At 32.9% G+C, this 13233-nt stretch overlaps 1 protein-coding gene and 1 long non-coding RNA gene across 2 annotated transcripts in view; one reads left to right on the top strand and one right to left on the bottom strand.

Annotated features, from left to right (window-relative positions):
* The window catches only part of LOC124936167, an 83018-nt gene extending 74845 nt beyond the window's left edge, over positions 1-8173 (top strand). The window contains exons 8-15 of the long non-coding RNA XR_007099093.1: positions 3216-3325; positions 3460-3574; positions 3872-4001; positions 4798-4955; positions 6524-6620; positions 6693-7069; positions 7667-7767; positions 7996-8173. This is a non-coding gene — a long non-coding RNA (uncharacterized LOC124936167). The remainder of the gene's footprint in view (positions 1-3215; positions 3326-3459; positions 3575-3871; positions 4002-4797; positions 4956-6523; positions 6621-6692; positions 7070-7666; positions 7768-7995) is intronic.
* Positions 8174-10482: 2309 nt separating this feature from the next.
* On the bottom strand, positions 10483-11563 carry LOC124934456 (ethylene-responsive transcription factor 3-like). Its single transcript, XM_047474994.1, has 2 exons — positions 10771-11563; positions 10483-10676 (listed from the first exon to the last, which is right to left on the bottom strand). The coding sequence occupies exon 1, from the start codon at positions 11476-11478 to the stop codon at positions 10876-10878; it is 603 nt and encodes a 200-aa protein (XP_047330950.1). The 5' UTR covers positions 11479-11563; the 3' UTR covers positions 10483-10676; positions 10771-10875.
* Positions 11564-13233: the final 1670 nt, after the last annotated feature.

Genomic DNA, 13233 nt, shown 5'->3' with positions numbered 1-13233 from the left:
CTTACATATGTAAAACATAACCAAAAAGTAAATTAAAGTAATAGATAAAATTCATTTATTTGTACTATTTTTATTTTATTTAAATAAGTCTAATTTTAATTATAAAGAGTGTAAAAGGTTTATATATATAGTTTATGTATTTTCAAATTTCTAATATGTTTTAAAATATTGATTAGATTATTTTGAAAAATAAAAAGATGTTGATAGTATTTTATAAAATTGAAGATTTTGTAAAATGTGAGCAATCATGTATAACCGCCCAAAATGAATGAATGAATGGAGTGTACTTGAATTGAAGAAGCCAGGACTCCTCCTATTCCTTCCTTCTATTTCTTATGCTTGTAATTCTAAACCAGAGAGATAGAAAGAGAGAGTTTGCAGATAGAGTGAGAGGTCCAGTCTTCTAGGCTAGTGGATCCAATATCCATGTTCCCCAGTCTTCTCCTTTCCGCCTTATTCAGCCAGCCGATGACAGTGAGGGAAGGAAGCAACGCTGTTTGTTTCCACCATCGATCAAGTTCTCTTTCGCTGCATTCGTCGGGGCGACAACAAACAATGATCCTCCGCCGAGGCAGGCAGAGAATCGGCCGAAAAAGGAAATTTCCTTATTCTATATATTAGGTAGCTTCAATCAATATTCTTCTTAGTTTTCGCGCCAATACTGAGTCAGTTACTTAGGGTTTATTTAGATATCTCCATTTTTAGACTACAACTTGAATTCATTCTGTAGCCGAAGATGTTAATTTGTTTTTGTTTTTCTTTTCCTTCCTTGTTTCATTGTAGATAGATAGATAGATAGATACTTTTATTATATATGCTTAGGGTTTAGGTAGCGTCTTCTACTAATTTGGAGACTACAACAATTTGAATTCCGTAGCCGATGTTAATTTGTTTTCCTTCCTTGTTTGTAGCTATTATTGGATGATGATTGATTGATGACAAAACTGTGGCAGGTAACAGCCATCCATTTTTAACCACTGTGCTTCATCAGATGGAGATAGATAGATAGTGACTGTATAATGTATATATAGTCTTGCAAACATTTACCACTGACTTTGCTTCATCAGATGAAGTTTCCTTATTTTTCTATATATTAGCTTCAACGAATATTCTTCTTAGTTTTGGCGCCAATAATGAGATTGCTTAGGGTTTAGGTAGCTTGATCTACTAATTTGGAGACTACAACTTGGCCGATGTTAATTTGTTTTCCTTCCTTGTTTGTAGCTATTATTGGACAGTTATTATTGGATGATGCATGATTGATGACAAAACTGTGGCAGGTAACAGTGATCCATTTTTAATCAGATGTAGATAGTGACTGTATGTATGTATGTACTCTGCAATCATAATTTCCATATATATACATATAGTCTTGCAAACATTTATCTTCACAAAATTCTCAAGTAACTACAGAGATAGATAGAATTTTGAAAATTATACTGAAAGCAATGCAGTAGCTCTCCCTCCATCTATTACATTACAGTTTCTCATTTTGGATTTTGTACAAAATAATAATAATGACCTCCTTTGCTACCCCTTTTGTTTGGGCGAGCTATTCTAATTCAATTGATAGCCTATGTTTTCTTATTTGTTCACTCCTACGAATTGTCAAAGGCATAACCCATGGGTTTCATCCAAGATTAGCGTTTAATAACACATATCTTTTTTCTTTCTAAGGATCCCTTAACTTTGTTAATTTCTTTTCAAGATTAGCGAATTTGGACATGAATTTGGTCGTATATATATTGAGACCAGAAGGCAATGGATGCTGTACATAAAGGACTAATAGGGGCGAGTGGATGCCTTACCTGTTTGAATTTCATGCTTTCTAGATATATGTATGGTAAATTAGCAAATCAGCTGGGTAGGGTACAAAAAGCAAGTGAAAGAGGGTGGACATTATTCCCACATTGCTATATTAGAAAGGTAATGTTATCAATATATTTGATTAGAATTGAACTTATAATCACCGGGCTCAGTAGCATGGGCCTGTAACTCAAGCGGGGGCATTACTGTGATTGGATAATGGGTTTGATCAATTGGGTGGGGTTCTGGGTTGCTAATTGCTGGCCCGCCCGTTCCAAGCGATGAGTTAGGGCCACAGGCTTGAGCGAAGGCTCGGGCCTGTGCTCCTTTAGAGTGGAGGGCACAGCGCCAGGCTGGTTTCACAGAGCAGCGACCACCTCCCTCTCCTTGCAGTGGAAGGATAACGGGCCGGTGCTTCCTAGGCTCTATCAGCCCATTGGTTACTACCTAATTGGACAATCACTTTTTTTCAATAACAAGTGAACAAAGGTTGTTTTGTCCATCTATGGATTGATATAAATCATAACTCATGAATTGGTTTCATAGCTAGTAAAATTTTGGCATGTCTAAAGGTGTTTCAATGCTGATTAGAAATCAACATTCTCTTATCACTTAGGGGCTAAGCATAATATGCTCATCAATAAGAATTTGAGAAACTCAAGATTGAAAGACTTTTCTAATAACCTCATTCTCTGATTGGTATTGCATGATAGAGATGATGGTAATCCACTTTTGCTGTTAAAATATATGTTGCTGATACTCTTAAAGGCTCATATTTGGTTTTCACTACTGTGGGTACAGGTTGAAGCTAAACTCTTTTCAAATGGAAGGAATTCATCTCTCAGACAACTTGTTCCTTTTTTATCAATCTTTCAATGCTACATCAAATCATTCATCAAAGATCTTCTGGCTATGAAAGTTTAGTTGCAAATGCTGGAATTGTTTCATTTGTTTGTTGCACTTAACCAATGGGAAATATAACGAGTTACGTTAACTGTTGGTAAGTCGTTATTATACTTGAGACCTTGCCAAATTCTATCAACTCAAAAACTCCACCGACTCATCATCCTATCTGATAATCTAAATGCAATCAAATATCATTGGCTTCCTAATTTGAAAAAAAAACTCATCTTACTTCAAGAATTTGCATCAAAGGCTCCTTTTGATTAAAATAACTGTTGTGTTGATTTCATTACGGGTTTAAAAATAATTTCTGGGCTTAGATTCTGAAAATTTATTGATGGTTTTTGAACTGGTTCGGGATATGACTTAGATCCACAAGTGTTTGCAGATGGGTCTAATGACTAAAAGAGATCCTTATCTTCCTCCTAATCTTTACTTCTTTAGATTGTGATTTAGATGAAAATGCTTTGAATTGATAATAATTCAATATTTTGTGGAATGATTAGTTCTTGGATGGATGTGTTATCTTTGCTGACTACGCCAGACCAATGACTCCACTGCCTTGGGTTGGGAATAACAATGCTGGATATTCATACAGGACACCAAATGGGCAGCGGTAAGACGAATTAGACTTTATTTTGCAGATAATGCTGTTAATGGTTGGCATGTTGATTTCTGATTCGATGATGAACTTGTTTTGATATTCGATAGAATGATATTTGGAGTACTGACGGAATTCTTTTGATGCAGTGACTTTTGGTGGGTCTTCCACTGTCCAATCATTGAATTTGAGTAGTAATCAGCAAAAAAATCCTGGAATCAATCCCATCCAGAATGCTTGCTTATGCTATCATCAAGACCAATGGTGAATCTCCTACCATATAGCATTAGTTATAAGATCAACATTTCAATTTATTTTTAGAATGCAATAAACTGGATGTCATTGACAGATAACATTAGTTGTCAGGGAATTGTTGCTTTTAGGCACTACAGTCTATTGAGAGGTTACAGAAAAATGTTAAAGAGTTTTGTGGATTGTAAAATGATAAGCTATGAATTGGTTTCTTAACTAGTAAATTAATTTTTGCAATAAGGAGTAACTCCATGAGAATGTCCTTTACTAGGAAGAATCTTTTAACTTTGTTCATTCTCGGTAAAACAGGTTTTCTCCTTGTTGGCATATGTCAACGAATTTGGTGTTTGATGGTGGTGAGAACCAGAAGGAATGAATTGACGAAAAGGAATGTATCTTCCCTGTTTGAAGGATGCAATGCCTTACAACTAGCTGACATGTAAGTAACATTTTATTAATATATGCTCTATGATGTTAGTGGGTTGTGCAAGATTAGAAAGAAATTCTCATGGATATAATTGAGATTAGAATTAGTGTTATAATTGTGGGGCATTAAGGTAAGTGGATGATAAGTTTAATCATTTGGAATCTACATACATAATAGCTCATTAATGTCAATTGACTCTATTAGATTCAAATACTTTGTCTGCCATTCCTACCATAGAACCTTACCGACCAATGTTTATAGTAATCAGTCAAATTTTCCTGGAATCAATCCCATCCATGTGACTGATTGCTTATGATATCATCAAGATCAGTGGTGAATCTATTGCTAACTTTTCTTTTGTGAGAGAATCAACATAATCTATTGCTTATGATATGATTCTCGGTTTTAAACAATTCGGTTTGGTAGTTTTCTCACCGAAATATCTTTCTAAATATGATTAGTTTAGTACTTTTTTGAAAATCATGATTTATTATTTGAAGAAAGTTAATACGGCTCTCTATTTTTTTAGTATCTCACTTCCGAACAAGTGTATCTAATAGAAATTAAAACTGAGATATTTTGTACAAAATAATGACCTCCTTTGGTACCTTTTGGGGGAGATATTCTAATTCAATTGATAGCCTATGTTTTCTTATTTGTTGACTCCTACGGATTGTCAAAACTATAACCCATGGGTTTCATCGAAAATTGTCAAAACTATAACCCATGGGTTTCATCGAAAATTAGCATTTAAGAATACATATTGTTTATTTCAAGGATCTTTTAACTTTGTTCATTTCTTTTGAAGATTAGCGAATTTGGACATGGATTTGGTGGAATATTGACACCAGAAGGCAATGAATGTATTGTAAATTAGCAATACATTATTGTAAATTAGCAAATCAGCAGGGTACAAGAAGCAATGAAGGAAGGTGGACATTATTCCCACATTGCTATATTAGAGAGGTAATGTTATCAATATAATTGATTAGAATTCAACTCATAATCGCCGGGCTCAGTAGCATGGGCCTGTAACTCAAGCGGGGGCATTACTGTGATTGGATAATGGGTTTGATCAATTGGGTGGGGTTCTGGGTTGCTAATTGCTGGCCCGCCCGTTCCAAGCGATGAGTTAGAGCCACGGGCTTGAGCGAAGGCTCGGGCCTGTGTACCTTTAGAGTGGAGGGCATAGCGCCAGGCTGGTTTCACAGAGCAGCGACCACCTCCCTCTCTTTGCAGTGGAAGGATAACGGGCCGGTGCTTCCTTAACTCCATCAGCCCATTGGTTATTACCTAATTGGACAATCACTTTTTTTTTATAATTCCACTTGGGCTTTTTAATTGTAACATTTTTTTGTATTAGCATTTGAAAAATCATGTTGCCATTAGTTAGTTTTTTTCAATAACAAGTGAACAAATGTTGCTTTGTCCATTGATTGAATCACAATTTGTCTCTCATTTTGGGAATTTGTATGAGCGACAAATTGTGATTCAAGGAATTTATTGATATAAATTCAGGGACGGCTCTGAGAATTTGGGGCCCAATACAAATTAAAAATTTTGTGCTCTTAAAATGGTAAAAAAAAATATTAAATTTAAATTATATAAAATGAGATTTAAATAGTTAATTTTGGCACATTTCTATGAAATTGCGATATTATTATTAGCCTTCCCTGTCATGTAACATTTGGGTCCATGGGGACATTTAATACCTATTTAACATGCTTAAGGTGTTTCAATGCTGATTAGAAACCAACATTCTCTTAATATTAGAAACTCAAGATTGACAGTCTTTTCTAATACCCTCATCATCTGATTGGAGTTGCATGATAGAGAGGTGAAGGTAATCCACTTATGGGAGAAGAAGCTGCAAAAATATATATTGTTGCTACACTGAATGGCTCATATTTGGTTTTCACTACTGTGGTTACAGGTTCTGAAGCTGCACTAAACTGTTAACAATGCTTAAAGCTCAACCCTTTTCAAATGGAAGGATTCATCTCTCAGATACCACATACAACTTGTTTCTTTTTGATCAATCTTTCAATGACTACATCAATGATCTTCTGCTATGAAAGTTTAGTTGCAAATGCTGGAATTGACATTTGTTTGTTACACTTAACAAATGGGGAGATATTACTAGATACGTTAACTGTTGGTAAGTTGTTATTATACTTGAGACCTTGCCAAATTCAATGTCCCGGACCTTCTATCAACTCATAAACTCCACCGACTCATCATCCTATCTGATAATCTAAATGCAATCAAGAATCATTGACTTCCTAATATGAAAAAAAAGGAACTCATTTTACTTCCAGAATTTGCATTAAAGGCTCCTTTTAATTTAAATAACTGATGTGTTGATTTCACTACGGATTTGAAAATACTTTCTGGGTTTAGATTGGATCTAGATGAAAAATTATTGACTGTTTTTTATTCTGGATATAGACCTAGATCCACAAGTGTTTCCAAATGCTAATGACTAAAAGAGATCCTTACATTCTTCCTTATCTTTAACTTGTTGACACTTACAGGGCTTAACAAAGGACCACTTCAGAAGGGTTTGGTTTTATTTAATATGCCACTCTTGAGGATTCTGCAGCAGGGATACAGGAGGGAATGGATGGAAAGGTGAATGAAAGAAACATTTAGATGAAAATGGGTTTAAATTGATAATAATCCAATATTTTGTTGAATGGTTAGTCTTGGACGGATCGGTTATCTTTTCTGAATACGCTAGACCAAGGACTCTACTGCCTTCGGTTGGGAACAATAATGCTGGATATTCATACAGGACACCAAATGGGCAGCAGTAACCAGAATTAGACTTTATTTTGCATATAATGCTGGTAATTGTTGGCATGTTGATTTCTGATTCGATGATGAACTTGTTTCGATATTCGATAGATTGATTATAGAGAACGATATTTGGAGTACTGATGGCATGAATTTATCATCATTGTTGTATCTTGTGGATCAATCCCATCCAGAATGTCAAGGAATTTGGTGCTTGTTAGTGGTGAGAACCAGTCACTATCTTCCCTTTCTGAAGGATGCAATGTCTTACAACTAACTGACAAGTAAGTAACATTTTATTAATATATGCTCTATTATGTTAGTAGGTTGCGTTACAATAGAAATAAATTCTCAGATGGAGATAGTGACTGTATAAGTTCCGACTCTGCAATCATGGAATGATGGTTACCTCACAATCATAATTTCTATAGTCTTGCAAAGATTTATCTTCATAAAATGTTTTCCCTTCTCTTCCTTTGTTTATGTAATAATCGTCACAAAATTCTGAAGTAACTACAGAGATACAATTTTTATCTACTTTCAATCCCAACAAATTAACGAAGAAGCATTGAGTAGCTCTCCATCTATTACACTCTCATTTTTTATTTTGTTCAAAATACGATTTTTATTCTTTGGTACCTTTTGGGTGAGCTATTCTGATTCAATTGATAGCCTATGTTTTCTTATTTGCTGACTCCTACGGATTGTCAAAAGCATAACCCATGAGTTTCATCAAAGACTAGAGTTTAAGAATACACATCAATTGATAGCCTATGTTCATCAATTTATCAACATTCTTGTACCTTTTGGATCATCTATAATGTATGAATTATTTTCACCCTTGTTATGCATTGCAAAATAATGATATATTTTTTATGTAGGTTGTATCATGCTAGTAAAGTCATGTGATCATGAGAAGAGTACACCAACCAATAGTCAGGTTTTCTAATTCCATGAGAGACATGATTGACCAACAAGCACAGTATAATCTAAACTCTTTTGTAGAGTTTTTTGTGTAGTTGATCATTTTGATGTTTTTTTAATTTATAGTGATATAATGTTTTTATTAGCTTGTTTTCAATGCTGATGTCCAACTTTCACGAAATTGTGGATTAATGAAAGTAATTTCACATCATTTAAAAAAATAAACAGGTTTGTTTCACTATAAGGATACATATCCTATGTTCATCTGTGCAAAATGTGGTTGTAGGCATATGTTGACGAATTTGGATATGGAGTTGGTGGTTGTTGGGATATTGAGACCAAAAAGCAATGGATTCTCGGCGAAGAGGGGTGAGTCGATGCCTTACCTGTTTGAATATCATGCTTTCTGGATATGTATGATAAATTAGCACATCAGCAAAGTACTAAAAGGAAGGAAAGAAAGAATTTTTCCCACATTACTAGATTAGAAAGCTAATGTTATGAATATAATTGATTAGAATTCAACTTATAATCGTAGGTTTTTGTTTGTCACCTCATAAGAAAAAAATCGGTTTTGTGGCTCATTCTAGTAATAAAAATAATGATGTTTGGAATTTATAAATGTAATGTTGCTATTTTAATATTAGTTCAATTAAATCCCCAATAATAGTAGTATTAGTTTTTAAGACAATCATATGATTTGCTTTCAGGCATTGGATGCTAATGAGAAGTTTAGGTTGTAACATTCATAATAATTGCCAATGAACTCTAATTGATTCAAATACTTTTTTTGGCACCATAAATCATCATACCAACACCTAGTGAATTTTGAGAAACTTGAGATTGGCAGTCTTTTGATACTATTTTTTTTTTGGTAATGTTCGAAACTAACATGACTCCACAATCATGACCTTCACTTTAACTTAAGACGTTTTAAGTAAAGTCTTTTGATACTCTTCTCAAATAACTTAAACGGTTTTTCATTCTCTGATTGGAGTTTCTTGATAAAGATGTAGGTACAGGAGAGAACAAGCTGCAGAAGAATCAAACAAATATATTGCTGCTGCTCTCAAAGGCTCGGATTGGTTTTACTCCTGTAGGTATGGTGGGTGTGGGTATAGGTTAAATCAATTGGGGGTGGGGTTCTGGTTCGTTATCACTGACCCATTCGAAATACCGAGTTAGGACCACGATTTTGAGACCAGTGTTCCTTTAGAGTGGAGGGCACAAGGCTGGTCTCACATAGCATATAGACAGACAGTGATTTTTTATTATTTTTCTATAAATAAATATTTTATGCTAATACATTAAATGATTTTGTTTAGGATTCAGATTTACAGTGGAAGAAGGATAAAATAAGGCTTTGTGGTTCAGATTAACTTTTCTCATGCATTTTACCTTAATTTGTAGTAATCTTGCCAGCACAGTGATAATTAATAACACTTTAGCTTCTTAAGTTGGGAAGAAATAACTAATATAGAAGAAACTGTCATCAAAGATTATATTGCATGTTATTGCTCTAAGAAAGCTCTAATTTAAGTTGAGGATATCTTGAATGAGTTGACGTCTTTATATTATTTATTTATATAAGAAAAGAATAAACATTTTTATCCTGTAGAATTAAGAGCGTAAATAAACGGATCAAATTGTTCAAACCAAACTGAATATTAAATTGAACCGACTAAACTAAATTCATTACAGTTTTTTTTACAATTGGGTTTGTTGGTTTAATTTTAAGGTCATAACATGTGTAACTTTAAAACTTATTGGAGGCTATCAAAATATTAATTATTATTATCAACTTGTTATTATTATCGGTTGACAAATTTAATTTCATATCTATATCTGAATGAATCTTATTGTATTCAAAATATTTATCCAATCTCTTGCCCTCTTAGTATTTCTAGTTTTTTAATTTTTTTTGTCAGTTTTGAGAACCAAAATGAATATGAAGAATTCACAACTCTTCAGACACAATAGTTGGAGGATGACAGAATTGCCCCAGTTTAAAGATGACAACAAGTTCCCTAATGGGGTAACTTACTACAATAATTAAGATATTAACAAAGGCATAAAAGATACTTATTACAAATTCAACAAAAGGAAAAATCTTGAGACTGTGTTTATAGGGTGATAAGAGGAACTTTAGAGCAAAAAAGAAAGATTCTAGTTCTTAAGATATCAAATATATCCTCTAAATGACCTGGACAATCAAAGAAGTTCCAATGAAGAATAATATATAAATACCCCAAAAACATACATAGGAAAAGGAAGATTTCATTAATTGTCAAATGACTCAATTAGATTCAAATAATTTCAACTGCATTAGAAGATTTATACAAACAATGACCAACTGAAACTTACTCATTCAAACACCAAAAACTGGTAAGATTTTTCATTACAAATAAAACCACATGATTCAAAAGAGGATGGAATAATACATTGACATTATCAAAACAACTTCCAAAACTCGCGCTCTTTATACATACAACACTTCTCTCGTGTATTCATGAATAATGCCAACAACAACAAATAGGTAAGACATTAAATGCTTTTTATATATGGAATCAATCCCCCCAACCCTATTCAAATGCTGCAAATATATATAGATAACATAATCCTTATTCAAATTAGCAATGAAAAGAAAGTAAAATCAAAATGCACATTAAACATCAACTAGCTAAACTTTAGATCAACTCCCAGCAATCAAATGGGTATAATTGAAGGAGATAGACAATCAAAACAGCTTCTTTTTTTCTTTTCTAACATTGGGGGTAGCTAAAGATCACACCTTTTGAATTATCAAAACCTAGAAGAAGAAGATGCATAAATACATGATAATTGTGATACAAAGGGAGCATTTTTATTCAAGAATGAATATCAATAGGTTTAGCTCCAAAGATGATTGATTTCCCTTCTACCCTTTTCCTTCTAGAGCTACCCATTTGCACAACTTCTAGACTGACCCTTAAGATGAACATATATGTATTATAAATTAGACTCTTGCTTGAATATGAAAGAAAGAAAAATATATGAAGGAGAAGATGATTTCATATTTTACTTTTTCATCTATATCATCATCATCTCCTTCCTTACCCTTTTTTTCCCGCATGAAAAATAATACAGAACAAGAAAAAAGTGTGTAATTGATCCGATCATACACAGTTCAGAGTCGAAGAGCTGTGCAGGCAAGATCTTCATCATCCATAGGTGGAGGAAGGTTAAGATCGAATGAAAATGGCTTACGTACAGACGAAGAAGCCACATCCCCACCGTTTCCTTCATTGATAACTGAAGACGATGAATCGCAATCGCTGTGATAATCATCAGGTAAAACAGGCGGCGTCCGGGGATAACGTTTACCAGAACTCGTCGGAGGAGGAGTAATCGGTTTCGGTTGTCTAGGACTGCTGAATGACTCAACCGTACTACTCAAACTGCTAGAAGTTGGCCTTTGAGCAATCATGATCTGGTCATCATCGAAGAACTGTTGGTTAGGGTTTTGAGTTTGGGGGAAATTGAGTTTGGCTTTGGTTCCGTGAAGAGTCAACGCTGCTGTATCGTAAGCTCGAGCAGCTTCTTCTTCTGAATCGAAGGTACCAAGCCATGCCCTAGTTTTCTTCAATGGATCTCTAATTTCTGCTGCAAACTTTCCCCAAGGTCTCTTCCTGACGCCGCGAAACTTGACCTCGTTTGTAGGGACTAGAGGTCCAGATCCGGCGACGGCAGCCGGTTTGGCCGGAGTAGATGATCCTCTAGCTTTACGCATGGCCGGAAATGAAGGTGGGGTATTTGGAGATTAGACGGAGAGAATTGACAGGAGGACAAGAGAGACTATCAAGTTATTATCCGGCTAGAGTTGACACTTGATATTGCAAATATCTTAAATTAAGTCCCACATTTATATCAATTCTTCAAATCAAATTCTAAATTTACTTTTGTGGGTTTTACGTAAAGAATGACATGAATAAGTTATCGAACAATAAGTTATCGAACTCGTAAGTCCTCTAGAAAAATGATTAATTCTTGATGAATTCTATTAAATGATATGCTTACGATCATTGAAAGTTCAACAATTTTTAACTAGATAGTCTATTCAAAAATAATTGATCAGTCTCATCAATCCAAACTTAGTAACTACCTTTGAAACTTATGTATCCACTTAATAAATCTTAGTAATACTCTACAAAATGTTTTATATATTAGTTATTCATCGATAATACAAAAGTAAATGAGTTGTTAACGTCTGTGTGACACTTACGACAATAATTAACTATAATATAAAAAAAATTATTCACATATTATCCGTAAGAATTTCACTGTGAATAATGTTTCATCTAAATAAATAAAAAAAATTATACAATTAGTGTAAATTTATACAATTTTTTAATTTAAGTGTCAAGAGGTAGTGTAATGCTAACTTTTTTAATTTAAAAAATAAATTTAAATAAATATATGTATAAAAAATAAATATTAAATATTTTATTATTAATAGGGATAAAGACATTTAGTATACATTGTTTTAAGAAATATACATTTTATCTAGTGCTTACAAATACCAAAATACTTGTATTTACATCTTAACAAATTTTTGGTGACCGACGTTAATGTGTCAACTTTAAGTCAACAATAATTAGGTGAGTATGTAAACTCGAGAACTTTGATGATTCTTTTAAAATTTTAGTTGCAGACATTACTCGTAAGTAGGGGTGAGAAAAATTATCGATATTAAAGGTATATCAAAATTACCGTACCGCAATATATTGAAAATATCGATTTTTAAGGTATACCGAAAAAAATGTAAGGTATGATACCGATACCGAAATTATTGGTACGGTAAGGTATGAGATTTTTAAAATTTTGGTATATCGAGATATATCGAAATAGTATTTATAAGTTAAAATATATATATAATACTTATAAGGAAATAATTAAATAAATTTGATATTAATTTATTTATAAAAATATATATTTTTTTGAATAATATCAAAATATTATTATACTAAAATATTATTTAATATATGCAATCTCTATCTTATTGATGAGATTGATTTTTTTTAAGTTAATATGTTTTTAGGTATCAAATGTATAATACCGGTACCGTACCAAAATTAAGATATACCGAAATTAAGGTAAGGTAAATGTATAAATTTTTTGTATATCGAAATTAAGGTATATCAAAATTAAGGTATACCGAAATCAAAGTAAGGTAAAAGTATGCATATTTTGCATACCGAAATTTTTTGTAAGGTATAAAGTATAGATAAAATATTAAGGTATACCGTACTGACTCACTCTACTCGTAAGTTCGTGTTATATTTTACCTAATAATTTTAATGATTCTTAGAATTTTTCATTGATGATAAACAATTTTAATTTCTCCTACAACACTATAATTTATATCATTAAAAATTATTGTAAATAGAACTATGAACTATATATATAATTCTATTTACAATAATTTCTAATGATATAAATGTACAATTATTATTATTAAGAGTACTCTATTATTAAATAGTGTTTT

This window comes from Impatiens glandulifera, chromosome 4 (assembly GCF_907164915.1).
Source record: "Impatiens glandulifera chromosome 4, dImpGla2.1, whole genome shotgun sequence".
NCBI classification, from domain to species: domain Eukaryota; kingdom Viridiplantae; phylum Streptophyta; class Magnoliopsida; order Ericales; family Balsaminaceae; genus Impatiens; species Impatiens glandulifera.
The sequence above is the reverse complement of the archived record's forward strand: the minus strand, read 5'-3'. Positions and strand labels throughout refer to the sequence as shown.